The sequence below is a fragment of the Pelophylax lessonae genome (genome assembly GCF_965119305.1).
Source record: "Pelophylax lessonae genome assembly, chromosome: 2".
NCBI lineage: Eukaryota > Metazoa > Chordata > Amphibia > Anura > Ranidae > Pelophylax > Pelophylax lessonae.
Window position 1 is genome coordinate 709619211 of NC_138769.1, and position 27409 is coordinate 709646619.

At 41.3% G+C, this 27409-nt stretch overlaps 1 protein-coding gene across 2 annotated transcripts in view; it reads right to left on the reverse strand.

The window, feature by feature from the left end:
* Positions 1-25021, reverse strand: part of ANKRD42 (ankyrin repeat domain 42) — a 65435-nt gene extending 40414 nt beyond the window's left edge. Inside the window, exons 1-6 of one of the 2 annotated variants that reach the window (XM_082247199.1) lie at positions 24923-25021; positions 20833-20996; positions 15798-15905; positions 13279-13398; positions 3174-3309; positions 321-521 (exon numbers count right to left, since the gene is read on the reverse strand). In XM_082247199.1, coding sequence (XP_082103325.1) covers positions 321-521; positions 3174-3309; positions 13279-13398; positions 15798-15905; positions 20833-20996; positions 24923-24953 — 760 coding nt within the window. In that variant the 5' untranslated portion in view covers positions 24954-25021. Of the gene's footprint in view, positions 1-320; positions 522-3173; positions 3310-13278; positions 13399-15797; positions 15906-20832; positions 21000-24922 lie in introns of both variants that reach the window. The other variant, XM_082247198.1, reaches the window with a different exon arrangement.
* Positions 25022-27409: the final 2388 nt, after the last annotated feature.

Sequence of the window (27409 nt, forward strand, 5' to 3'; positions counted from 1 at the left end):
ACATGCTGCTATATAAAGACCTGTAATAAGTAATTATTGGAGGAGAGCAGGCTGAGCTCCCAGCTCAGCTAGAAAACTGACCGTGCTGTGCTTTCATGCCTAGTGTGGTCAGTTTTTAATAGGAAAGCAGAGAGACTGGCCAGGATTTCACACAAAGGAAGCAATACAAGGAAAACATGAGACTTCATGGTACAGCATGTACATATCAGGAATATTAAATGTTGGGTTAACATATTCTTTAGGTCTTCCAAGGCCTTCACTGGAGTCAGTGTCTGAACTAAGTTTGTTGTAGATTTGCAGAGGATGGATTTGGCACTCACTCTCTTGTTCCTCTGGATGATCTCGCTCATATTCCACACCATCGATGTACTGTGTAATCCTCTCTTTATAGAAGCGGCGGGCCAGGTCTCTCGGGCTGTCCTGATTGCTGTTCCTCGCTTCCAATGCTCGGGTTATACTCACGACTTTACTGAGCAGAAATTTGAAGCAGTGCAGGTGACCCTCCATGGCCGCTAAATGTACTTTAGGGAGAAAAGATTAAAAAAAATTCTTAGTAAAAGAAATCCAATATCTTTTCTCATTACTATGTAGAATTAATAATCACCATAGAAAAATGAAAACAAGCACAGGGTCCACCTTCTCCTTGCTCTTCTCTTGTTGTAATAAATCTGGTAAAAAAAGTATCATGTCCTTGTAGAAGTATCTGTTCATCCAAAACTTCTATTTTACTTTCCGGTACTGGAGAGTTTAAAATGGTTGTAAACCTCAGACATGAAATATGAACAAAACATATCCCTCTATAGTATGTACTTGTCTCTATCCAGAGCACTAAGGGGTTTATTCACTATAGGCAAATAGACTACGCATTTTGCAAAGCGCAGTTGCACTATGCAAGTGCTCCAGAGGTTAGTAAATGAGCGGAAACTCCGCTGACTTCTATCAGCCAATCAAGTGTAAGCAAAAATGCTGATTTTTGTATTTTCCTTGCATGTGATTGGGTATTCTTTGCAAAGTGAAGCTTCACCCCATTTACTAAGCTCTAGAGCAACTCCAGTGCACAGTCTGTGATTGACAGCCTCAGCTCTGTTCCTGTGTGCTGTGTGAAGGGGGTGTGTCCAGGGGCAGACTGGCAACTTTCGGCTCAGGGGGCAAGTACAAACCAGAGGCCCATGGTGCAGCGACTTGGCCCCCCTCCCACTCTCCTTCTTCCTGTCCTCCTCCTGATCCCCATTCCAAGCTGAAGCTCTGCTCCAGATACTCTCTACTTACCGGCTGAATCCGGGTTCGTGACCTAGCCAGCAGGGGCGGTTGGGGGGAGCTGGGACAGCTTGGTTGGGGCTGGCTGAGGGAGCAGAGTCTCCAGTGGGGCATTGAACCGGCCTCTGCTCAGACACAGTTTACACCATCCATGCTGGGGGAGGCCTGCCTTGTCTTCATCCCGCACTCAGTAGGTCAGCGGCAGGGACTTTTTAATTCTCTTCACCAAGAATCCTTTAGGCATGTCTCTGGCAGAAGCAGTGCAGCCTTTTTACGGGGCATCAAAGTGGCCCAGGGGGCAATTGCCCCCCTGGCCCAGTCCTCCCCTGGGTGTGTCCCTTCCTTCCAATCGGGGCTCAGAGCTCTCCTCACTGATCTCTGCACAGAGTATCCCCAGCTCCCCCCCCCCCTGCTTTTCAAAGCTGAGAGATTCTATGTAAATGCAGCACTTTAAACTGATGTAAAGAAGAGAGGGCTGCAGATAAACAGTTATAACTTATGTAGGAGGATTATTTACATCTCTAGGTATTACGTAGTGGGCCAGTTGCTTCACTGGGTATATGTAAGGGTTTACAACCACTTTCAGTCTCACTTCAGCCCTTTTATTTAGCTTTGGATGGAGAATACTAAATATTTCCATCAGGTGTTTATTTCTGTCTGTGACCTCGCTGGGAAGCTTTTCCCTCACTTCCTGCCCCTGTGATGTGATAGTCACCAGGACAGGAAGGCGTAGGCATCAATAAAAATATGGTCAGGGGTTCTAGAAGAGGCGTGGGGGCAGTTTTAAGATTAGTTAGTTGTATCCCAGAATTCTACTTTTTAACCCACTTCCACCCGGCCTGTTGTAATATAACGGCCGAGCAGGAACCCTGTTCACCAGAAACAGCTGATGACAGATCACTGTACTGGCACCATGTGATCGCTGTGGCTAATCACAGCAGATCACATAACAACTGCACACAATGAAAGGCCTTGATTCATGCCTTTCATTGTGTACTATTGTGATGAGCTCTGTGATTGGTCACAGTGATCACATGGTACAGACTGGGCCAATCACGGCCCATCTGTACCATGTGATTAGCTGTGACCAATCACAGCTAATCACAAAAAGTAAACACTGAATGGTTTACAGAAAAAGTTTCAGAAAAAATTCACAGTTATAAGCAATCTTAGTGTGTAAAAAAAAACAAACAAAAAAATGTGATTTCGGCGACCTCGGCGTGACTTGCACGGACTTCACATAATGGAAGTCAATGCAAGTCGCTCCGACTTGTGTCAAAGGTAGGACAGAAACCTTTTTCTAAGTCGGAGTGACTTGATTTGCTCCTATTAGAACAGTTCCCGTAGCACAGAATGGACCGCGACTTGTCAGGCAACCAAGTCGTCTGACAAGTCGCGGTAGTGTGAACCGGGACTTTGGCCTTAATTTATGAAGAAATATTATTTATTTGCAAAATGTAATAACAGAAACACATTCTATTTCATTTATTTTGAAAAAAAAAAAAAAAAAAACCCAGTGGTGATTAAATATCACTGAAAAAAAGCTCTATTTGTGTGAAAAAAATTATATTGTAAGCTCTAACGAGCAGGGCCCTCTGATTCCTACTGTATTAAAGTGTATTTGTACTGTCTACCCTCAAGTTGTAAAGCACTGTGTAAACTGTCAGTGCTATATAAATCATATATAATAATATTAATAATAATAAAAAGGTCATATGGGTACAGTGTTGCATGACAATTGTCATTCAAAGTGCGACAGCGCTGAAAGCTGAAAATTGGCCTGGGCAGAAAGGGGGTGAAAGTGTCCGGTGTTGAAGTGGTTAAGCTACAATGATTGCCAGGCGGGGGTGGTACACATAGTGCAACCCATGTTTTCCACCCCCAATTAAAGACAAGAGTTGGCTTAGCATTAATACCTGGAGCGTTTCCATTGTGATCTGTGTCTTCTACAGAAGCTCCCCATCTTACAAGGAGTTGTAAACAACCAAGCCGGCCATGGAAAGCAGCATAGTGAACCGGTGTCCAACCATTCACATCAGGACTGCTTGTATCCTGTTTGAAAGAAATATGAATAAAAGAAACCTAGCAGGAAATAAGATGATGTTCTGCAATAAAGTATGCACAGAAGATTTGCACCCTTCCCTTTCAACCTTCCCCTCCACTGCCATCTTCCTCTGGTCTTCCCCCGGGGCCGGAGTCTTCTTTCTTCAGCAATTGGTTGACAGTTGAGAACATAATTCCTGAGTATGTGCATGGGGGGGATACATCATTCCCAGTACAAGCTATTAACTGTACACATGTGCGCCACCCAACATACAAAAAAATATTGTTAACAGAAAGTCGAGGAGACACACGGCCAAAATTTCTTAATTGTAAATTTAGCTCTGACTGCAAGTTAAAGCGGAGTTCCACCCAAAATTGGAACTTCCGCTTTAGGGAGTCCTGACCCCCTGACATGCCACATTTGGCATGTCATTTTTTTTGGGGGGGGAGCAGGTACCTAGTTTTGACAGGTACCCGCTCCCACTTCCGCTTGGAGCGCCGCGGCGCCCTGAACGGAGGTTCTCCTCTCCTCCTCCCTCCCTGTAATCTTCTGGGACACGTCAGAGGTCCCAGAAGATTGCCGGCCAATCAAGACGCGCAGCGCGACTCGCGCATGCGCAGTGGGTACCCGGCTGTGAAGCTGCAAACTGTCACAGCCAGGTGCCCACAGCAGTGATGCCGGTGCCGAGGGAGAGGATCGAGGCTTCGGGCGGCCGCATCGCTGGACCGTTGGACAGGTGAGTGAATGAATGGAACTCCGCTTCAACTTCCCCCTCTCCAAGTCCTCCTTTCCCCTTCACCCAATTTTAAAAAACATGTAGCATCCTCCTAGATAGGTGCCAGGTTAAGTAAATCTAGTTCTTAGCTCTACTGTAATCAGTTGACCTGCATGTGATTACTTTGGGCTGCTCTGTGTCTCACTGGTTGCAGGATTGACTGCTTCCCCCTGCCTTCTGGAGGGTTCTGGAAAGTATTATTGGGTTGGGAGAGTCAAATCAGCAGCTGAATATTTATGCTATACCAGCCAATCCCTGGGGGAGAATGCCCAAATGGTGGCTGGGAAGTAGCATAAAATTCTTTGAGGCCTGGAACAGAGTTCTTGTCCCGAACTTGAAGATCCCAGCCTGAAGGTCCCGGGCAGTCCAGCTTTACTTCTTCATTTGCTGTGATCGCCTTGCCGAGTTTGGACACCATCTGCTGGGCTTTTCTACATTCCTCTACAAACGTTGTTGTCAGATGTTTAATTTCTTCTGTGTGTTGTGAGTGGCTGGGTCTGGCATCTGTTGCGTCACACCAAAATCTGTCTACGGCTTTCCTGGACACGCATTCATTCTTTTCTTGCATCATTGGGTTTTTATTTATTGCTCACCACCTGATGAGGATTCGGAATTGAAACACTTTGAGGTTCAATACCATTGACAGATTGTCGTTGAAGATATCTTTGCATGATGGAATTCAAGTATATGATACACCCTTGATGTATTGATTGCTATAATTTATTCCATGTCTGCAGTTTTAATTTATATTTATTAAATAAATATTTTTATGAATTTTCTATTGTTCTGGGTGCCTACATGTGACGGTGTTCACCGTCACTGGGAGTGAGGGACGGATACTTGGGGGACGCTGAGAGAATGGTTTGGATGGCTTCAGATGGGACAGTAATATTTGTCAGAAATATCTCTCAGGAAATGTATGAAGATGAATGGTTTGACTTTTCAGATTGCTAGAATATTGCAGGAGTGTCTCATAGACCCTTGCTAGATAGTGAGATGGGGTGGGGTTTGTTATTGGCAAGTGCCTGTATTCCATTGTTCTATTGTTTCTGTCTGCCTTAAGATAAACTTATTATGGGATGTATATGTGTATGTGGATTGGCTGCTAAGGAGGAGGGGGGATCGTCCCACAGTGTATATCTCTTTGTGCATGTGTTTGAATAAACAGTTTGAGTTCTACTTCACCCTCAATCTAGAGTCCTGTCTCTTATTGGGGGAATCTGCTACAAGGCATTGCTATGCTCTTCATACTCCCTTGAATAATCACTACGCTCTTGTAAAAGCTTGTTCCTGTTCCTACTGCACTCTCTGGGCAAAGAGAGATTCACCCACTGGAACCTGGAGCCTTGTCGTAGGTCCAGGGTGGGTAGGAGACGGCGAGACCCCAACCAAGCTACGGCGGTTTGTGGGGTCTGAGGTGGTTATGGTGTCTGGTGGAGTGCTTAGAGCCCTCGGGATGCACTAGGAGCTTCCGGCAACGGTGGTACCCAGTCGGGGTGACAGTTGATATGTTACACTACATAACGTCTCATTCCATGTTTTTGTACTCAATACTGCACTAGGGATGTGATACCCAGACATATAATATTGTCAGGTGAGTATACTAGCTAATTTGCTCATTGAGGTCCCAGCTGTGCTAGTTGGGGAGGCTTTTTCTGCTGAACTCTGCTGGAGCTGACTGAGGGACTTCTTTTGGGGATCTGGTCTGAAGAATTCACAGGAAATATGTCTGGTAGATATTGGAAGGGGATATCCAACTATCCAAGGACATTAGTGAGTACAGATCGCTGTATGAGATCCCAGTGAATGTATTCTGCTGATGTTCCTCTTGCATCAGAGTCAGCTTGTACCTAAAAGTAGACATTGTTCATAGTGCCCCCGTGTAGCTCAGCACATTATTTGTTGCTTCAAGGACTGTGCTCAGAATCTTCAGGAGGAAGATAGGTATCCTCAAGTTACTACTTAATGTTGCTTGAGTATCCCATGGTTACCCATCACACATCCAAGTTCAAGTTTTTCAGTAAAGCATCCACAAAGAATACCCCTAGACTAATCATTGAGGCAAAGAAAAGACTGAGACTGTGTGCGTGGCGACTAGTACACCTACTGGGGAAAGAACCTTGGGAACCATTTCAGTGGGCCCTTAAGCGGGTGAGCAACACGTGTAACAGGTACATACTTTAAAGTGGTATCTAAAGGCAGAGGGTTTTTTATCTTAATGCATTCTATGCATTAAGATAAAAAACCGTCAGTGTGCAGCAGCCCCCCCCCCCTCAGCCCTCCTAATACTTACCAGAGCCCTATCTCGATCCAGCGATGCTGCACAAGAGACTCAGCTGTCCGGGACGCTACCTCCTGATTGGCTGAGACACACAGCAGGCACCATTGGCTCCCGTTGCTGTCAAAATCAGTGAGCCAATGAGGAGAGGGGGGGGGGTGTAGCTGCAGCTCCGTATCTGAATGGACCCACACAGGAGTTTGCTATGGGAGCACTCGGCAGGAGGGAGGGGCCAGGAGCGCCAACAAGGGACTTGAGAAGAGGAGGATCTAGGCTGCTCTGTGCAAAAACACAGCACAGAGCAGGCAAGTATGACATGATTGTTATTTTTAAACAAAAAAAAAAAAAACAAGACTTTAGTATCACTTTCATTCCAGCTGTCTCTCTTCTCCATTTCTTCAGTTTTACTGTGGGCTCAGTGCCGGTTCACACTTCCGCGTGTGCGGCGATCGCATGTAATATCGGAGCGCACTGCTCCTTCATTACATGCGATCGGATGTGCAGTGCAAATTCAGCCATACACTTTTTATGGCTAAATTCACACTGCACCCGCACAAAAGTCGCACATGAGGCATTTTTTCAGCCGCATCAGGATCGGATCGCACAGTGGTTCACACTTGTGCGATCCGATCCTGTGCGAACTGTCAGATCGCACTGCGATATGCGATCAAACTGGGGGTGTCGTTAACATTTCATTGACACCCCCCAGCGTATCGCATATGGCAGTGTGAGCTGCCAGATGTGCGTTTGCGTTGCGGGAACAGGCTGCGAATTCGCAGCCTTCCCGCATCGCACAAGTGTAACCCGGCACTCAGGCAGCGTAATTACACTACATATATATCATAGGTAAAAAGGCGCTGGTAATCTTAATATATCACGTGTTATAAAAATTAATAGGTGATTTAAAGTGTAATATATGTGATTAAAAATTGCTACAAATATATATATGATCTACTATTGGTGCAATTAGCAAAGAAAAGTGCATACCAGTGCAATTTCAATTCAGAAGTGTTTGTGCTTCTCAAAGTAAATTAATCCACAAAGGTGTGGATCAGTGAACCAATAAATAGATATATAAAGAATTCCATACAAAAATCACATAAGAATATATAAAAATATAAATATATAAATGTGCTCCAAGTAGTGTTTAAAAATCCAGGCAATAGCATGCAATCAAAATTGTGCTTGGTGGATTCTTATTAATCCCTTCACAGTGCTCCAGGTGCTGGGATGTGACAACCGTCAATTAAGAAGTGCTTGTGCTTCTCAAAGTAAATGAATCCACAAAGGTGTGGATCAGTGAACCAATAAATAAATATATAAAGAATTCCATACAAAAATCACATAAGGATATATAAAAAAATCACATAAGAATATATAAAAAAGTATAAATATATAAATGTGCTCCAAGTAGTGTTTAAAAGTCCAAGCAATAGCATGCAATCAAAATTGTGCTTGGTGAATTCTTATTAATCCATTCACAGTGCTCCAGGTGCTGGGATGTGACAACCGTGGCCTCTTACCAGCTAGCAGCAGGTCACAAGGACCCCCAACGCCTGTGATCCCTTTATTGGGTGGATCAGACCTCTCCTCGATTGCTTGGATCTCTGGCTCCTATATTACTCGAGTTGGACCATGTAGTCCCCCCATACACATAAAGATATAGAAGAACAAATAGCCTCCAATAGTGAAATACTGTTTTATTCTCCAAAAAACATACACTATAAGGTGACAATTAGCCTCTTACTATTTGTTGTGCCCTCCTGGCACTGGGCAATTCGGCAGTACAAAATCGTTTTTTTGGGTCTTAGGAAGATATTCTCCGGGGATCTGCAGCACCCTGTATCTCCTTTCCCCCTTTCTTTGTATTGCAGCGGTGGATGTGTATCCCAGCCTCTGTTCCGAATGCCTCTGTGTGTTACTTCCGGGTTAGCATTGACCACAATGCATTTCGCTTAACGAGCGTCCTCAGGCAGTCTATGCTGGCCCTGTCAGTCACATCTTAAGTATCGCTATCTCTATTATGATTGGCCGGTGTTTAATTTTGCTTTTGTAGCGCCATTCATTTATTTTTATTGACATTAAGTGCCGATCTGTATATTTAACAGGATGGTATCGATTTATTACGTGACCCTTTTATTTTATGTGTATTTGACATTTGCTGCAAATCGCCCGGGTATATTCCTATTCCCCGCATTATACAAACAGCAATTCACATCCAATAATTCTTAAAAACACATAATGTATTTCCCACAATTATAAAACTATTTATATCTAGTATTAAATCTTTATTAATAAAACATTATAAATAAAATTGAAATTAGACATTATAAAATAAAAAATAAAAAAATATATATCTTTAATTGACGCCATCTAGTGGTCATCTAATTTTTCCTACATTCTTTTTAGTGTAATTCGGGACTATAACTCCATCTAGTGGCCATATATAGGAACAATTATTTTTTATTTTATCATTCTTATGGACATAGATATTAATTTATAGGGACATATGCTTATTAAAAAGGTACAGTGTACATTATAAATTTTTTAAAATAATATTATCTATATAAAAATCCATAATTTGTAATTAAAAAAATATATATATAAAATGGATATATAAAATATAAATATGAGATATATTATCTAAAGGCAAGGGATATAATCAATTAAATTCCTAAAAATTATTTAAAAAGCAATTAAGGTCTATGTCTGCATTTAACCCCATGGGTTTTAATGTTTTTAGTCTATGGATCCATGCGGTTTCGTTCTGCGATATCATTTTTCGCATATCTGAGCCTCTCCAATGACTGAATATTTTGTCAATTCCACAGAACCAAAGGAGGGAGGGATCTTGGTTGTGGAAAATTCTGAAGTGATTGGACAGGCTGTGCTTTTTGAAGCCTTTCTTTATGTTATCGACATGTTCTCCTATCCTAATTGCTAAAGTGCGGGTCGTGCGTCCGATGTATTTTAATCCGCAAGGGCAAGTACACATGTATGTAACAAATCTAGTGTCGCAGGTGATGAATTTTTTAATCTCAAATTCCCGATTGTCCGCGGAGAAGAACTTGTGTTCAATCCTTTTCTTAAATCTGCTTGTCCTGCATGCTTTACATCTTCTGCACCTATAGAAGCCATTTTTTGCGAAAAACATTTGTGGTTTTTTTGGTGGGTCTGGAACATTTTTTGATAGGATATTCCGTAGTCCCGGGGCTCTTTTATAAATAAATTTTGGATTCTTTGGGAGGAGTGTTTTTAAAGTGTCATCCCTTAATAGGATGTGCCAATTTTTCTTTATGCATTTTTCAACCTCTTTGTATTGGGTGTTGAATCCCGTAATAAAAGCTAGTTCAAAGTTTGGGTTTTCTTTCTTCTTTTTCTTCTTATTCTTTAGGAGGTCTTCTCTCTTCAATTCGGATATTTTCTTTTGTGTGATTCTCAGGTCTTTCTCTTTGTATCCCTTTTCTCTGAATCTTTCTATTAATTTATCTGTCTGTGTATTGTAGTCTTTTAAATCTGTACAATTCCTTCTAATTCGGGTGAATTGCCCTTTTGGTATCGCTTGTATCCAAGCCGGGTGATGGCAACTCCTCTTAGAGATGTAGCCATTAGTATCCACCTTTTTAAAGAAGGTTCTGGTGTTTAAAGTGCCGTTGTGCTTAAAGATCTCCAAGTCGAGAAATTGCACTGTATTTTTGTCCATATTACCTGTAAATTTGATCTGATATTTGTTTTTATTCATTTTCTTGAAGAAATGTTCCAGGGATTCTTGCGATCGCAAGAATCCCTGGAACATTTCTTCAAGAAAATGAATAAAAACAAATATCAGATCAAATTTACAGGTAATATGGACAAAAATACAGTGCAATTTCTCGACTTGGAGATCTTTAAGCACAACGGCACTTTAAACACCAGAACCTTCTTTAAAAAGGTGGATACTAATGGCTACATCTCTAAGAGGAGTTGCCATCACCCGGCTTGGATACAAGCGATACCAAAAGGGCAATTCACCCGAATTAGAAGGAATTGTACAGATTTAAAAGACTACAATACACAGACAGATAAATTAATAGAAAGATTCAGAGAAAAGGGATACAAAGAGAAAGACCTGAGAATCACACAAAAGAAAATATCCGAATTGAAGAGAGAAGACCTCCTAAAGAATAAGAAGAAAAAGAAGAAAGAAAACCCAAACTTTGAACTAGCTTTTATTACGGGATTCAACACCCAATACAAAGAGGTTGAAAAATGCATAAAGAAAAATTGGCACATCATATTAAGGGATGACACTTTAAAAACACTCCTCCCAAAGAATCCAAAATTTATTTATAAAAGAGCCCCGGGACTACGGAATATCCTATCAAAAAATGTTCCAGACCCACCAAAAAAACCACAAATGTTTTTCGCAAAAAATGGCTTCTATAGGTGCAGAAGATGTAAAGCATGCAGGACAAGCAGATTTAAGAAAAGGATTGAACACAAGTTCTTCTCCGCGGACAATCGGGAATTTGAGATTAAAAAATTCATCACCTGCGACACTAGATTTGTTACATACATGTGTACTTGCCCTTGCGGATTAAAATACATCGGACGCACGACCCGCACTTTAGCAATTAGGATAGGAGAACATGTCGATAACATAAAGAAAGGCTTCAAAAAGCACAGCCTGTCCAATCACTTCAGAATTTTCCACAACCAAGATCCCTCCCTCCTTTGGTTCTGTGGAATTGACAAAATATTCAGTCATTGGAGAGGCTCAGATATGCGAAAAATGATATCGCAGAACGAAACCGCATGGATCCATAGACTAAAAACATTAAAACCCATGGGGTTAAATGCAGACATAGACCTTAATTGCTTTTTAAATAATTTTTAGGAATTTAATTGATTATATCCCTTGCCTTTAGATAATATATCTCATATTTATATTTTATATATCCATTTTATATATATATTTTTTTAATTACAAATTATGGATTTTTATATAGATAATATTATTTTAAAAAATTTATAATGTACACTGTACCTTTTTAATAAGCATATGTCCCTATAAATTAATATCTATGTCCATAAGAATGATAAAATAAAAAATAATTGTTCCTATATATGGCCACTAGATGGAGTTATAGTCCCGAATTACACTAAAAAGAATGTAGGAGAAATTAGATGACCACTAGATGGCGTCAATTAAAGATATATATTTTTTTATTTTTTATTTTATAATGTCTAATTTCAATTTTATTTATAATGTTTTATTAATAAAGATTTAATACTAGATATAAATAGTTTTATAATTGTGGGAAATACATTATGTGTTTTTAAGAATTATTGGATGTGAATTGCTGTTTGTATAATGCGGGGAATAGGAATATACCCGGGCGATTTGCAGCAAATGTCAAATACACATAAAATAAAAGGGTCACGTAATAAATCGATACCATCCTGTTAAATATACAGATCAGCACTTAATGTCAATAAAAATAAATGAATGGCGCTACAAAAGCAAAATTAAACACCGGCCAATCATAATAGAGATAGCGATACTTAAGATGTGACTGACAGGGCCAGCACAGACTGCCTGAGGACGCTCGTTAAGCGAAATGCATTGTGGTCAATGCTAACCCGGAAGTAACACACAGAGGCATTCGGAACAGAGGCTGGGATACACATCCACCGCTGCAATACAAAGAAAGGGGGAAAGGAGATACAGGGTGCTGCAGATCCCCGGAGAATATCTTCCTAAGACCCAAAAAAACGATTTTGTACTGCCGAATTGCCCAGTGCCAGGAGGGCACAACAAATAGTAAGAGGCTAATTGTCACCTTATAGTGTATGTTTTTTGGAGAATAAAACAGTATTTCACTATTGGAGGCTATTTGTTCTTCTATATCTTTATGTGTATGGGGGGACTACATGGTCCAACTCGAGTAATATAGGAGCCAGAGATCCAAGCAATCGAGGAGAGGTCTGATCCACCCAATAAAGGGATCACAGGCGTTGGGGGTCCTTGTGACCTGCTGCTAGCTGGTAAGAGGCCACGGTTGTCACATCCCAGCACCTGGAGCACTGTGAATGGATTAATAAGAATTCACCAAGCACAATTTTGATTGCATGCTATTGCTTGGACTTTTAAACACTACTTGGAGCACATTTATATATTTATACTTTTTTATATATTCTTATGTGATTTTTTTATATATCCTTATGTGATTTTTGTATGGAATTCTTTATATATTTATTTATTGGTTCACTGATCCACACCTTTGTGGATTAATTTACTTTGAGAAGCACAAGCACTTCTTAATTGACGGTTGTCACATCCCAGCACCTGGAGCACTGTGAAGGGATTAATAAGAATCCACCAAGCACAATTTTGATTGCATGCTATTGCCTGGATTTTTAAACACTACTTGGAGCACATTTATATATTTATATTTTTATATATTCTTATGTGATTTTTGTATGGAATTCTTTATATATCTATTTATTGGTTCACTGATCCACACCTTTGTGGATTAATTTACTTTGAGAAGCACAAACACTTCTGAATTGAAATTGCACTGGTATGCACTTTTCTTTGCTAATTGCACCAATAGTAGATCATATATATATTTGTAGCAATTTTTAATCACATATATTACACTTTAAATCACCTATTAATTTTTATAACACGTGATATATTAAGATTACCAGCGCCTTTTTACCTATGATATATACCTATTTATTGTTTTATTACAATTAAAAGGGCAGCAGGTTCAACAATCTTTTATTTAAAGGGCCAGGCGCCTTCTCTTTTCTTTTTATTGTAATTACACTACACCAGGTGTAGTGTAATAATGCTGCATGGGCTCATAGCAAGTGATTAAATGACACTGTGCATCAGTACTTAACAGTATTATGAGCATCAGCAATAATAATACTTACAGCTCCACTGCGTAGTATAGTCTGTAGAGTGAATGAGTGGCCATGGGCAGCCGCCAGGTGAGTGGGGCAGCACTGCCGGTCATCTTTAGCTGAAAGGTTTGCTCCACTAAGGACAAGAGCCTGCAAAATAAAAATGACTGTACATAAAAAAACGGAAGCCACTATGACTGCATATAAAAGTTTGGCTGCTACTAATAATAATAGCAATAATGTCATCATTTGCTGCATCACTAAAAATCAGCATCTTAAACAACATTTTTACACAAAGTTGTAAACATTCTCACATCACGGTGGCCACAATTGGTATATGTAAAATAATCATATCCAATATTTAATAGATTTCTGCATAAAAAGAGTTACTAATTAATTAAAGTTAGCATATCATAAAGATTTCTATACCAAAACAATACACCTTTCCCCCCAGAAAATTATTATTTGAACCCATACCTCTGCAAGATCCCATTAAAGTGTTACTAAACCCACAACAGTAAAAATCAGTCTGTATATGCAGTATAGCATGCTTGTTATACTCACAGTGGCACCTAAGAACTTAATCCTCTGCTCTGTGTAAAAAGGCTGTTTGATCCTGTCTTCTCTGATCCTCCCCTTCTTACACAGTCCCCAAACCATCTCCCGATAGAACAGAGCCTTGGGACACTGCACATGCTCAGTTTGGTGTGTTTTGCTAGAGATTTTTTTTTTTTGGGGAGAGTGCACTGTCCAGACAAAGGGTCAGGGGCCATGCAGCCTCATAGACAGTCAGAGGAGAATTAAAACTGCTCCTTCAAGCTTTAACCAGTTCTCGGCCAGACGCTGATAGAAGTCACAAGACTGCTATATACTGCTGATAAGAAAAGGTATTTAGCAGTTTATATTTACTAAAACTATTGCATTTCCATGTTCTGTGTACTGAAGGAGACCAGATATAGTGAATGCAGAGTCCTGGGTTTAGTAACACTTTAACCACTTAAGCCCCGGAAGATTTTACCCCCTTCCTGACCAGGGCCTATTTTGCGATTCGGCACTGCGTGACTTTAACGGACAATTGCACGGTCGTGCGATGCTGTACCTAAACGAATTTGATGTCATTTTTTCCCCCACAAACAGAGCTTTCTTTTGGTGGTATTTGATCACCTGTGCGATTTTTTGATCATGCGCTATAAACAAAAAAACAGCGTCAATTTTGCAAAAATAACAATATTTTTCACATTTTTTTTATATGAAATTCCCCCCAAAAAAAATGTAAAAATCAAAATTTTTTAACATTTTCAGCCAATTTGTTTTATGCTACATATGTTTGGTAAAAAAAAAAAAAATCGCAAAAAGCGTATTTTGATTGGTTTGCGCAAAAGTTATCGCGTTTACTAACAAAGGGAAAGATTTTTGTCATTTTTGTTGTTTTTTTTTTAACGAGTAATGGCGGCGATCTGCAATTTTTTTTTTTTGCGATACTGCGACATTGCGGCGGACAGATCGGACCCTTGATTGACATTTTTGACACTTTTGGGATTACCAGTGACATTACTACAGTAATCAGTGCTATACATATGCACTGTTACTGTAAAATGACACTGGCAGTGAAGGGGTTAACTTTTTTTGAGAGGGAGGGGTTATGTGTGTCCCTAGGGGCGTGATTCTAACTGTGATTGGCTGTGGCTTGAGGTGTAAGAACACTGATCAACGGTCCTACATAGTAGAACCATATGATCACTATTCATACACAGGGGAGAATGACAGGCGGCTTGTTTACATTAGCCGCCTGCCTTTCTCCTGCTCTAACGGACAATCGCGAGTGACCGGCGGACATCAGGTAGGTCCGCCGGTCACACGCGCGGGGGGGTCCGTGACCGTGTGGGAGCGCGCCTCCGGCGGCGTGCGCTCGCTCCCTAGACCCTCACAGGCTAGCGACGTAGTACTACGTCGCTTTGCCTGTGAGGGGCTGACAGCCGCAGTAAATAGTCGTGTGGCGGTCGGCAAGCGGTTAAATAGCCACCGCCAGCACTTAGATAAGGACACAGGAGTAGACAGGACTGAAATAGAGGCTAAAGCTAGGTACACACTGATTTTTTTTTTTTGTTCGTCCAGCAGGCTAAACAAATAAAACTCACAGATTCCTGCACCCACACAAGGGATGTGAATGTAAGAATCTCTTGCTGCTATGCTATTGTATTCTGATAGCGGAGACCCCTCCCCAGTCGGAATACACTAATCAGCTCTGCAGCCCTTGGCTGCAGCAGCTGATTGAATGCTGGTTTTCCAGCAGGACCGTTCAACAGAAGCTGGTCAAATGATCCGCCTCTGTTGAAATGAGAGGGCCAAATGCAGATTGAAATTTGGCCAGTACCTGCTGAACCGCCTGAATTTCAATACGTGTGTACCCAACTTAAGAGACAGACATGCAACTGGTAGAGAAAGTCAGGAGAACGTGTTGAGATTCCCTGGCTTATCAAACAACGAAGATGCATAGAGACCCAGAGGACAGAGGACCGAATCCAAGCAGTTCCCACACAATGACATACCTGCATGCATGCATCTTGGCCTCTAATGGCGGCTAAGTGAGCCGCAGTCCACCCTCTTGTTGTCACTTCACTGATATCTGCTCCATGCCAAAGCAACCAATGAAGGCACTGAAATATAAAGAGAAATAAAGTATAAGTTCATAGTCTCATGTGTTTCTGGCAATGTGTAAGGTCACTTGGGTGCTTGTGCACATATAACGTGAGGGACAATGGAATAGATGTGTCAGCACTAACTCAGTGCTTCTCAAACTGTAGTGTGTGGACCACCGGTGTCCATAGGTTCATTACTGAAGCAATTTTATTAATAGTGAACATTCTAAAAAAAATGAATGCCATTTTCCCCATGCCTTTGGTCACATTGGACAAATACAGTATCTTCTTGATGCCTTCAAAAGCCTTGATGATGTCCAATGCATTGAAAAGTCCCAATGATGCTCTGTCTTTTAGGCTCCATTCACACCTGGGCGTTTTTGAGTGTTTTTCAGCTCCATAAACGCTCAAAAAAAACGTTCCAAACGCCCAACAAGTAAAACCCCATTCATTTAAATGGCCCCTGTTCACATCTGAGCGTTTTGCAAAACGCCTGTAGCTGAAAAAAGTACATGAGCTTCTTTTTGGGCTGATTACCAGCGTTTTTGATAGATGTCAATGCCTGCCTCCAAAAACGCCTGAAAAAAACGCCTGAAAATCGCGGTAAAAAAACGCGGTAAAACGCTACGATCAAGTGTGAATGCAGCCTTAAAGTCAGCCTCTCTCAACCTTTTTACAATAGGAGAACCCTTGAAACAAACTTTCAGATCTCAGGGAAAACCTGCTAATAGTTACGAAATAGCTCACAATACATTAGAGTTATGGTCACTGGGAATGAGTTGTGGTTAAGTATGAAGAACCCTCCTTAACCACTTAAGCCCCAGAAGATTTTACCCCCTTCCTGACCAGGGCCTTTTTTGTGATTCGGCACTGCGTGACTTTAACGGACAATTGCGCGGTCGTGCGACGCTGTACCTAAACAAATTTGACGTCCTTTTTTTCCCACAAACAGAGCTTTCTTTTGGTGGTATTTGATCACCTGTGCGATTTTTTGATCATGCGCTATAAACAAAAAAAAGAGCGTCACTTTTGCAAAAATAACAATATTTTCACTTTTTTTTTATATGAATGCCCCCAAAAAAATGTAAAAATCAAAAAAAATTTTAACATTTTGGTCCAATTTTTTTTTTACCATATGTTTGGTAAAAAAAGAAAAAAAAAAAAAATCACAAAAAGCGTATTTTGATTGGTTTGCGCAAAAGTTATTGCGTTTACTAACAAAGGGAAAGATTTTTGTCATTTTTGTTGTTTTTTTTTTAATGTGTAATGGCGGCGATCTGCGATTTTTTTTTGCGGGACTGCGACATTGCGGCGGACAATTCGGACCCTTGACTGACATTTTTGACACTTTTGGGGGTACCAGTGACATTACTACAGTAATCAGTGCTATATATATGCACTGTTACTGTAAAAATGACACTGGCAGTGAAGGAGTTAACTTTATTGGAGAGGGAGGGGTTAAGTGTGTCCCTAGGGGCGTGTTTCTAACTGTGACTGGCTGTGGCTACTGGTGTAAGAACAGAGATCAATGGTCCTACATAGTAGAACCGTGTGATCTCCATTCTTACACAGGGACGAATGACAGGCGGCTTTGTTTACATTAGCCGCCTGCCTTTCTTCCGGTGTAACGGAAGATCGAGAGTGCCCGGCGAACATCGGGTCCGCTGGGCACAGGCGCAGGGGGGTCCGAGACCGAGCGGGAGCAGGAGCGCGCCTCCGGCGGCGCGCACTCGCTCCCTAGAGCCTCAATGGCTAGCGACGTAGCCCTACGTCGCTTTGCCTGTGAGGGGCTGACCGCCGCAGTAAATAGTCGTGCGGCGGTCGGCAAGCGGTTAAAGTTAGCTAAAAATGTCTTTGTTGTCAGTGCTTCCTTATCTGGGAGTCAGAGATTGCTCATTGCTCAAGGCATCCCCCCAGCAATCTCTGGAGGAACCCTAACTGAGAAAGGCTGGTCTAGATGCATCACCAACATATCATAACAGTTTCGAGAAGAAACATTCATTAATTTTGGAACTATTAGGCTACATTTACACCTGCATTTTCATTTGATAGCGTGTACCTGCGGCAACCCCAGCGGAGAGGCCCCAACGATTAGCTGCAGGAGGCAACCCCATTGAGGCCCCAACGATTAGCTGCGGGAGGCAACCCCATTGAAAGCCATTAGAGTCTGTTGGTTTCTGCAGCTAATTGTCGCTGCTCACATGTAATCGCTATATGGCGATTACCTGCTTGTGATCAGCCCTGAAATGACCCCTCTTAGAATGGAGTCTAAGAGGCGTATGTCTGCAAATATTAATCTCACCTCTTGGTGTAATATCAAATCCCTTTTCCACAGAGGTGGTGTTTTATGTAAAGAAAGTTAGATCCTCTTAGTGGGTTGTATATGAAGTTGGATATATGAGTTATGTTTAAAGGGTCAGTTCATCTTTACCAAAAACTGCCTTGCTATAGGTGTAGGCCATTTTTAGATCTCCTGAAGCCTGGTCAAAAAACTTCCAGAGATTTCCCAACTGTGACTCTACCCCAGTCTTGGTTTTACCCTGGCTACCTCAAAAAGTGCTCCCACCTTCTCTAAGCCCTCTGATGCTGCACACTCTTAAGGTATTGGCAGAGGGATTGGCAGAGAGGGGTGGCAGACACTGAGCGGTTGGTAAGATAGATGAGTCTGGCCAGCGCCATCTTAAGAGCATTAAAGAGCCCTGGACAATGCAGTCCACTGGGGCCCTGCCTACACAATCACCCACGAGAATTAAAATTAAAATTATCGATAAGACGATATGAACACACACGGACGGGAGTCAGACTCGACTGTCCTGTGTGTTCCTGTTCCAGTGAAGGCAGACAGGCATTCCTGCAGTTGTGGGCTCCCCCTCCACGGCCCAAGTGGCCTGACAGCAGCGCAGGGCCGACAGGCACTTGCCACCTGCTACGTTCAGCGGCGGGATGCACACGGGAATCAAGTCGAATGCTTGGATGAGGCTGGGTTGCTAGGCAGGTGGGGCCCCCGGGCAACTGCTTAGCGTGCCTATTCGGTAAGATGGCCAGGAGTCTGGCAGCAATAGACTGAAGAGGGGATAGCCTATGGAGAGGTAGGCCCATGGGAAGGGGGTTGCCATAGTCAAGGTGAAAGATAACAAGGAAGTGAATGAGTAGCTTGGTGGTTTCATTTGTTAAAAAGGGATCGAATTTTATAGATGTTACGGAGGTGAAGTTTATAAAGCTTTTAAAAGTGATTGAATTAGGTGCTGAAAGGACTTGTGGGGAAGGACTGATAGTTGTAGAATTCATCTTGATGGAAAAGTCAGGGAGGAAGACGTGAGGAGGGGGGAATAAAATAAGGTTGGTTTTAGAAAGATTTAGTTTGAGGAAGGGGCGAGACATCCATGTTGATATGTCAGTTGCTAAGGCAAGAGTAGACTGAAGAAGTGAGCTGAGGGGTAGGGGGATAGATTTGGGTGTCATCGGCATAGAGATGGTATTGGAAGGCGTGGGAGGTTATTAAGTGACCAAGAGAGGAGGTGTAGATAGAGAAGTAAAGGGGTCCAAGGACAGAGCCTTGAGGGGCCCCTACAGAAAGAGGGAGCGGAGAAGAGGAGACAGAGTTCTAGGAAACACTGAAGGAGCGCTGTGATAGGTAAGAGGAGAACCAGGAAAGAGATGATTCTTGGAGGCCAAGGGAGTGAAGTGTTTTGGGAAGGATTGGGTGGTCAACAGTATCAAAGGTCACAGAAATGTCTAGTAGAAGGTGTATGGAGTAGTGGCCCTTGGTTATAGCAGTTAGTAAATCGTTAGAGAGTTTTAGTAGGGCGGTGCTGTGAGAGAAAGCCAGACTGTAAGGGGTCGAGAAGGTTGCTGTCAGTGAGGTAGTAACTCAGATAGTTATAGGCAGGGCCACCATCAGGGGGGTACAGCCCATACAGATGTAGGGGGCCCGGGTGTCCCGAGGGGCCCAGTCCTGAGGGATGCCCAGACTCCAAGTTGACACCTCCCCTTTTTTCCTTTCCTCCCCTACACTGGCAACGCTGCACTGACTACTGACTCCCAGCCTCCCGCTGGCTGCCACTATCTAAATTATTGGTTGCTAGGACCGCCTGGCATCATAGCATTCAATTATATGCATTCACAGGCCCGGGCAGAGGAAGAGGATGTAACTTGGTGGTCAGGCCTGGGGGCCCAGGCCTACAGCTGTGTAAGGGGCCCCAACATTTCTGATGGCTGCCCTGGTTATAGGCAAAGATTTGTAGATATCATTTCATAACCCAGATTGTGACGGAATCCGGTCACCCTGCCTGGGTATCTCCGCCAAGAATCTGCTTCCTAAGCTCTGGAACACGGGATCTGTGAATCTGGCTATAGTTACCCCAAGAACTCGACAGTACAAGTTTTGGAGTCAAACCAGAATCAAACTGTTTATTGAAACACAAAGCAGAAGGAGATATACACTCTGGGACAATCCCTCCTTCTTAGAGCCAATCCACACAAACATACACATCCCATAATAAGCTTACTCAAGGCAGACATGAACAATGGAATGCAGGTATGCAACAATAACAAACCCTCACCCCACTAGCAAGGGTCTATGAAAACACTTTATGCAATAGCCTAGCAATCTGCAATATATCTTTATATATTTCCTGAGGGACACTGTTCAGAAATATTACAGTCCCAAGTGAAAGAACCCCTCACTCCCCCAATACAAACCACACATATAGAATCCAGGACAAAAGGGGTAACACAAAAGGCTGAGTCCGGTGTGGTTGTACAGCGAGTCTGATTAGTGCAGACCTGACTGGGGTTCTTGGTCACCCTGTGCCCCTAATAGACACAGGGTGACTTACACATAGGAGGGGCTGGGGAAGCTGGACAAGTAGTCTCCCAACCTCCCTAAAGCAATCTGGGTTCCACAAGCCCCCCAGCCAAAGTGACTCCCTATGACCCCTCTTACCTCCAGGCTCCCTGAGTGTGCTGCCCAGTGCAGGGGTGTAAATTTATGAACTGGATCCACCTCATTAACCCGTGTCCCGCTTTTCACAATCTTCTCCAATTGCTCCACATCTCCACACTTAACCGCCTCATGGATACTGCTGTAACTCTTCTTCTTCTGCACCCCTGCTAATACACAATGAAAAAGATTTACAGAATTTATGCAGGATACAAAGAAAACTCCAGAATTCTGTAGCTGATTTTCAAAAACTGGGAGTAAAAAAAGAAGCAACAACCAATCTTGTTTCATTTGACAGATGAAACCCAATGCCTAGGGACAACTGCGCCAATTTTACTCTGGCTTTCCTTTGTCTCTGATAATCTGCCTTTCTCTGGGCTCTTTGTTTTTTTTTAGGGTACACAATGATGCACAATATGCTTTTTACTATTTTGGAGGTACATGATGAGCCAAATTGTTTATATTTATTAGAGCAGCTTGCTTGATTTTACCCCTCCATGAGGGAAGGTAAAACAAATCTATATCCATATGTCACCAGGTTGAAGTTGTTATACCTGGATGATGCCTGCAGCTGCAGGCATTATCCCCATATCTTTTTTTTTTTTTTTTAGCTGACATGCTGTTGAATGTAAAACTGATCCTAATTAGCCACTGAATCACTTTTACAGGTGGCGGAAGGGGCCTGCCCGAGCTCTCCTGTCCCACCAGGACTGAAGCCTGAAGTTCCGCCAGCTGACCATAGATTATTGAGGACCAGAACATCCTCGATCATCTCTATGGTCTACGAAACCGAAAGCGACAAGTACTTTGTCACTTCCAGTTTCAGACTCATGTAAACAAGCCATTGCCGGCTTCTAAAAGCCTCAGTTCTAACCAATATTGAACCCAGATCTCTCCTAAAAAGAGATTTTTAAAGTGCCCCTTACCATCATGCTTGTGCGCAAAGGCGAATGCACGCGTCAGTTCTACAGGCAGTGCTGTATTTTGGCTTAGGGTGGCACTTTGCAGGGGGGCAGCAAAATAATGGCTTCCGCCTCCGAGACTCTATTGGCCACTGGTTGCTAGAGCCGCCTGGCGTCTAGCAACCAGTGGTGTTACGGCTGTGACTCCATGGCCCTGCCCATAATTCAAAGGAGAGGAGGATTTAACTTCCTCCTCCACCGCGCCTAGAGCTCCCCCAACCCCCCTCTCACTCCCACTCCTTTTTTCCTCTCTCCCACCCCATCTCTCTCTCTCTCTCTCCCACCCATCCCCTCTCTCTCCTACTTTCCCTCTCTCTCACCCCCCTCTCTCTCCATTCCCCCCTCTCTCTCACCCACCCCCCTCTCTCTCACTTCCCTCCCTCTTTCTCACCCCCCCCTCCCTCTCTCATCCACCCTCTCTCTCTTTCATCCCCCCTTTCACTGTCTCTCTCTCATCCACCTTCTCTCTCCCACCACTTTCCCTCTCTCTCTCACCACCCTCTCTCTCTCTCACACCACTTTCCCTCTCTCTCTCTCTCTCTCCCACCACTTTCCCTCTCTCTCTCTCCCACCACCCTCTATCTCTCTCCCACCTCCCTCTCTCTCTTCCCCCCACCACCTTCCCTCTCTCTCTCTCTCCCACCACCTTCCCTCTCTCTCTCTCCCACCACCACCTTCCCCCTCTCTCTCTCTCTCCCACCACCCTCTCTCTCTCCCATCACCCCCCCCTCTCTCTCCCACCTTCTCTCTACCTTTCCCTCCTTCTCTCTCTCTCTCTCTCTCTCTCTCTCCCACCACCTTCCCTCTCTCTTTCTCATCTCCCCCTCATCCTCCCTTACCCACCCCCCCCCCCTCTCTTCTAACCCCTCCTCTTGTGAGATCTCAGGGGTCCTTACTGGGACTTGGAGTCCTTCAATTCAGGAGGGAGTCGCATCTGTTAAACAGGGGTGGGCAAAATTACATAGGAGGAGGAGGGTGGGGGGCGCCCAATTTTAGTCTTGCCTAGGGCACCACAAAACCAAAATACACCACTGCCTACAGGCATACATAAACGGTGATCGCATCACACATTTTAGATATCACTGCAAACATCAGAGAGAGAGAGCAATAATTCTACCACCAGAACTCTAAACTGATAATAACCTGTAAAGACTTTTAAAGCATCGCCTATGGAGATTTGTAAGCACCGCAGTTTGTCGCCATTCCACAAGCGTGAGCAATATTAATGCGTGACATGTTAAGTATCTATTTACTCAGCATAACACCATCTTTTATTTTTTACCAAATGCGTGTTATATTTATATTATATTTTTGTGCATTAAAAATCATTAAAGCACCCAATAAAAAAAAAGTGAAAGAAAATTAATTAAAAAGTGTATTTTTTCCAACAAAACAAATGCGTTTGAAAAGCCGCAGTTCAAGTACTGTGTAACATAAAATATCACAACATTAACCATTTTATTCTCTAGGGCCTCTGATTAAAAAAAAAAAAAAAAATATATATATATATATATATATATATATATATATATATATATATATATATATATTTTTTTTATATATATATATTTTTATATATATATATATATATATATATATATATATATACACACAGTATAGGGTTAGGTTAGGTTATAAAACATATCCCAGGCTTTGAACATCTCACGGAGCGCTGTTCAATCCATCATCCGAAAATGGAAAGAGTATGGAACCACTGCAAACCTACCAAGACATGGGCCGTCCACCTAAACTGACAGGCCAGGCAAGGAGCCCATTCATCAGAGAAGCAGCCAGAGAAACAATTTTAGCCCAAGACCTCCACTGTAAAGCCCCGTACACACGTACCGAATGTCGGCCGAATGATCAGCCGTCTTTTGTCCGGGGCTGTCCTGTCGGTTGAAAAGTGCTAAAGACTGCACACGAATTTTGTCGGCCAACAACAGCCGACTGCAGAAGTGATGTCATGTGATGGTTTACTTTCCGTGTGTTTTTTATTCTCTGAGCATGCCCAGTCTTGCAAATCTGCTGTTTGTCGGCCGAATTCTGTACTGACTGACGAACAATCGGCCGTTCTAGTGTTGGCCAACAAAAATTTTAAAGCCTGCACACCCGATTCTGTTCAGCCGAAAAGTCGCAGTCGGCTGTCGGAAGCATCATATCAACAAGCCGAAAATCGGGCGATCGGACGGCGGCCGAATATTTACGGCCGACAATCGCTACGTGTGTACGGGGCTTAACCCTAAACTGGTAACCTGTAAAAAAAATTGTAAAAGTGTTGCCTATGGAGATTTTTTGGTACTGAAGTTTGGCGCCATTCCAGTAGTGTGTGCAAAATTTAAAGCGTGACATGTTAGGTATCTATTTACTTGGCGTAACATCATCTTTCACATTATAGAAAAAAAATTAGGCGAACTTTACTGTTTTTTTTTTTTTTTTTAATTCATAAAATTGTTTTTTTTCCCCAACAAAAAAATGCGTTTGAAAAATTGCTGCACAAATACCGTGTGACATAGAAATTTGCAATGGCCGCCATTTTATTCCCTAGGGTCTCTGCGAAAAAAAAATTATATATATATATAATGTTTGGGGGTTCTGAGTAATTTTCTAGCAAAAAAAAAAAATGATGATTTTTACATGTAGGAGCGGAGTGCCAGAATTGGCCCGGTAGGGGTTAAAAATGTTGAAACCCATTTATCATTTTCCTTCCACTTCACCATTATGTGCCACTTTATGTCGGTCTATCACATAGAATCCCAATAAAATATATTTACATTTTTGGTTGTAACGTGACAACATGTGGAAAAGTTCAAGGGGTATGAATACTTTTTTCAAGGCAATGTAAGGTGTACTGTGCCTTTAAGTCTATAAATAAAATCAGGAGCTCCCTGTGATTGGATAAATACCTGTATTGGGTGAATTGATACATTTATATACATATATATATATAGAGAGAGAGAGAGGGTTTAGCAGCAAGGTGTTGCTTGCAATGTGCAGACTGGCAGGTCCTAATACTCAGCAGAGTGAACGGTGAGTGTTATTGCAGCACTCAGACAGCTGGATGGGGGAGGTCATGTGACGTGTCCTAGCATCCCCTCCCCCTCCTCCCCTTCTTCCCCGGGACCGCCGCTCACCGTTTGCAGAGGCTCCGGAGGCTGCAGGCATCTTCGGGTGTTCTTTTAGCTTTCTTGCCCTCTATAAACCCAAACTTCCGGGACGCTCCGCGGTTTCCATGGCCACCAGGAGAGTTTTTACGTCATTTCCGGGTCCATGTCCCCCCGGCTCTGCCATCTTTGTTCCTGGCACAGCGAAGGAGGTGGTTCTTCTGCTGCTTGAGGAACTGTCCCTGGAACCTTTAACCCCTTCATGCCTAGGCCTTTTTATGACACGTGTTTCTTACAAGTTAAAATCAGTATTTTTTGCCAAAATATTACTTAGAACCCCTAAACATTATATATATATATATATATATATATATATATATATATATATATATATATATATATATATATAATTATTATTTTTTTTTATTGTATGGGGTTTTTTTTTTTTTTTTTTCATTTTTTTTGTTTTGTTTATAGCAGAGGCCCCGGAGAATAAAATGGCGATTGCACTCGTGGAATGGCGATACAGTACGGTAATTAACCACTTAAGGACCAGGCATATTTCTGACATTTGTTGTTGAAATCAGTATTTTTTGCCAAAATATTACTTAGAACCCCTAAACATCATATATATATATAATTTTTTTTTTTTGTATGGGTTTTTTTTTTTTTGTTTTTAATTTTTTTTTGTTTTGTTTTGTTTTTAGCAGAGGCCCCAGAGAATAAAATGGCAATTGCATTCGTGGAATGGAGATACACTACGGTAATTAACCACTTAAGGACCAGGCCTATTTCTGACATTTGTTGTTGAAATCTGTATTTTTTGCTAAAATATTACTTTGAACCCCTAAACACTATATATATATATATATATATATATATATATATATATATATATATATATATATATTTAATATATATATATTTATTATTATTATTATTATTTTTTTTTTTTTTTTTATTGTATGGGGTTTTTTTTTTGTTTTTCATTTTTTTTGTTTTGTTTTTATCAGAGGCCCCGGAGAATAAAATGGCGATTGCACTCGTGGAATGGCAATACACTACGGTAATTAACCACTTAAGGACCAGGCATATTTCTGACATTTGTTGTTGAAATCAGTATTTTTTGCCAAAATATTACTTAGAACCCCTAAACACTATATATATATATATATATATATATATATATATATATATATATATATATATATATATATATATATTATTATTATTATTATTATTATTATTATTATTATTATTATTTTTTTTTTTTTTATTGTATGGGGTTTTTTTTTTTGTTTTTCATTTTTTTTTCATTTTTTTGTTTTGTTTTTAGCAGAGGCCCCGGAGAATAAAATGGCGATTGCACTCATGGAATGGCGATACAGTACGGTAATTAACCACTTAAGGACCAGGCATATTTCTGACATTTGTTGTTGAAATCAGTATTTTTTGCCAAAATATTACTTAGAACCCCTAAACATATATATATATATATATATATATATATATATATATATATATATAATTTTTTTTTTTTTATTGTATGGGGTTTTTTTTTTGTTAGTTTTTAGCAGAGGCCCCGGAGAATAAAATGGCGATTGCACTCGTGGAATAGCGATACACTACGGTAATTAACCACTTAAGGACCAGGCCTATTTCTGACATTTGTTGTTGAAATCAGTATTTTTTGCCAAAATATTACTTAGAACCCCTAAACATTATATATATATATATATATATATATATATATATATATATATATATATATATATATATATATTTATTTTTTTTTTTTTTTTGTATGGGTTTTTTTTTTTGTTTTTCATTTTTTTTTTTTGTTTTGTTTTGTTTTTAGCAGAGGCCCCGGAGAATAAAATGGCGATTGCACTCGTGGAATAGCGATACACTACGGTAATTAACCACTTAAGGACCAGGCATATTTCTGACATTTGTTGTTAAAATCATTATTTTTTGCCAAAATATTACTTAGAACCCCTAAACACTATATATATATATATATATATATATATATATATATATATATATATATATATATACAGATTTTAACTTGTAAACAACAAATGTCAGAAATAGGCCTGGTCCTTAACTGGTTAATTGCCGTAGTGTATCGCTATTCCACGACTGTGCGCAATTTTAAAAGCATGACATGTTGGGTATCTATTCACTCGGTGTAACATCATCTTTCACATTATACAACAAAAATTGGGCTAACTTTACTGGGTTTTTTTCCATTAATTCATGAAAGTGTATTTCTTCCAAAAAAAACTGCATTTGAATGGCCGCTGCACAGATACCGTGTGATGTAAAATATTGCAGCAATCGCCATTTTATTATCTGGGGTCTCTGCTAAAAAAAAAAAAAAAAAAGAAACAAACAAAAAAAATAGTATTATAATGGGGGGATACGCTTCAGGGATATGTAGATTACAAAAAGGCTCCTTCAGATATTAAATTAACCGTGTAAAACAGTTTCCTTACTGTAAACCATCATAAA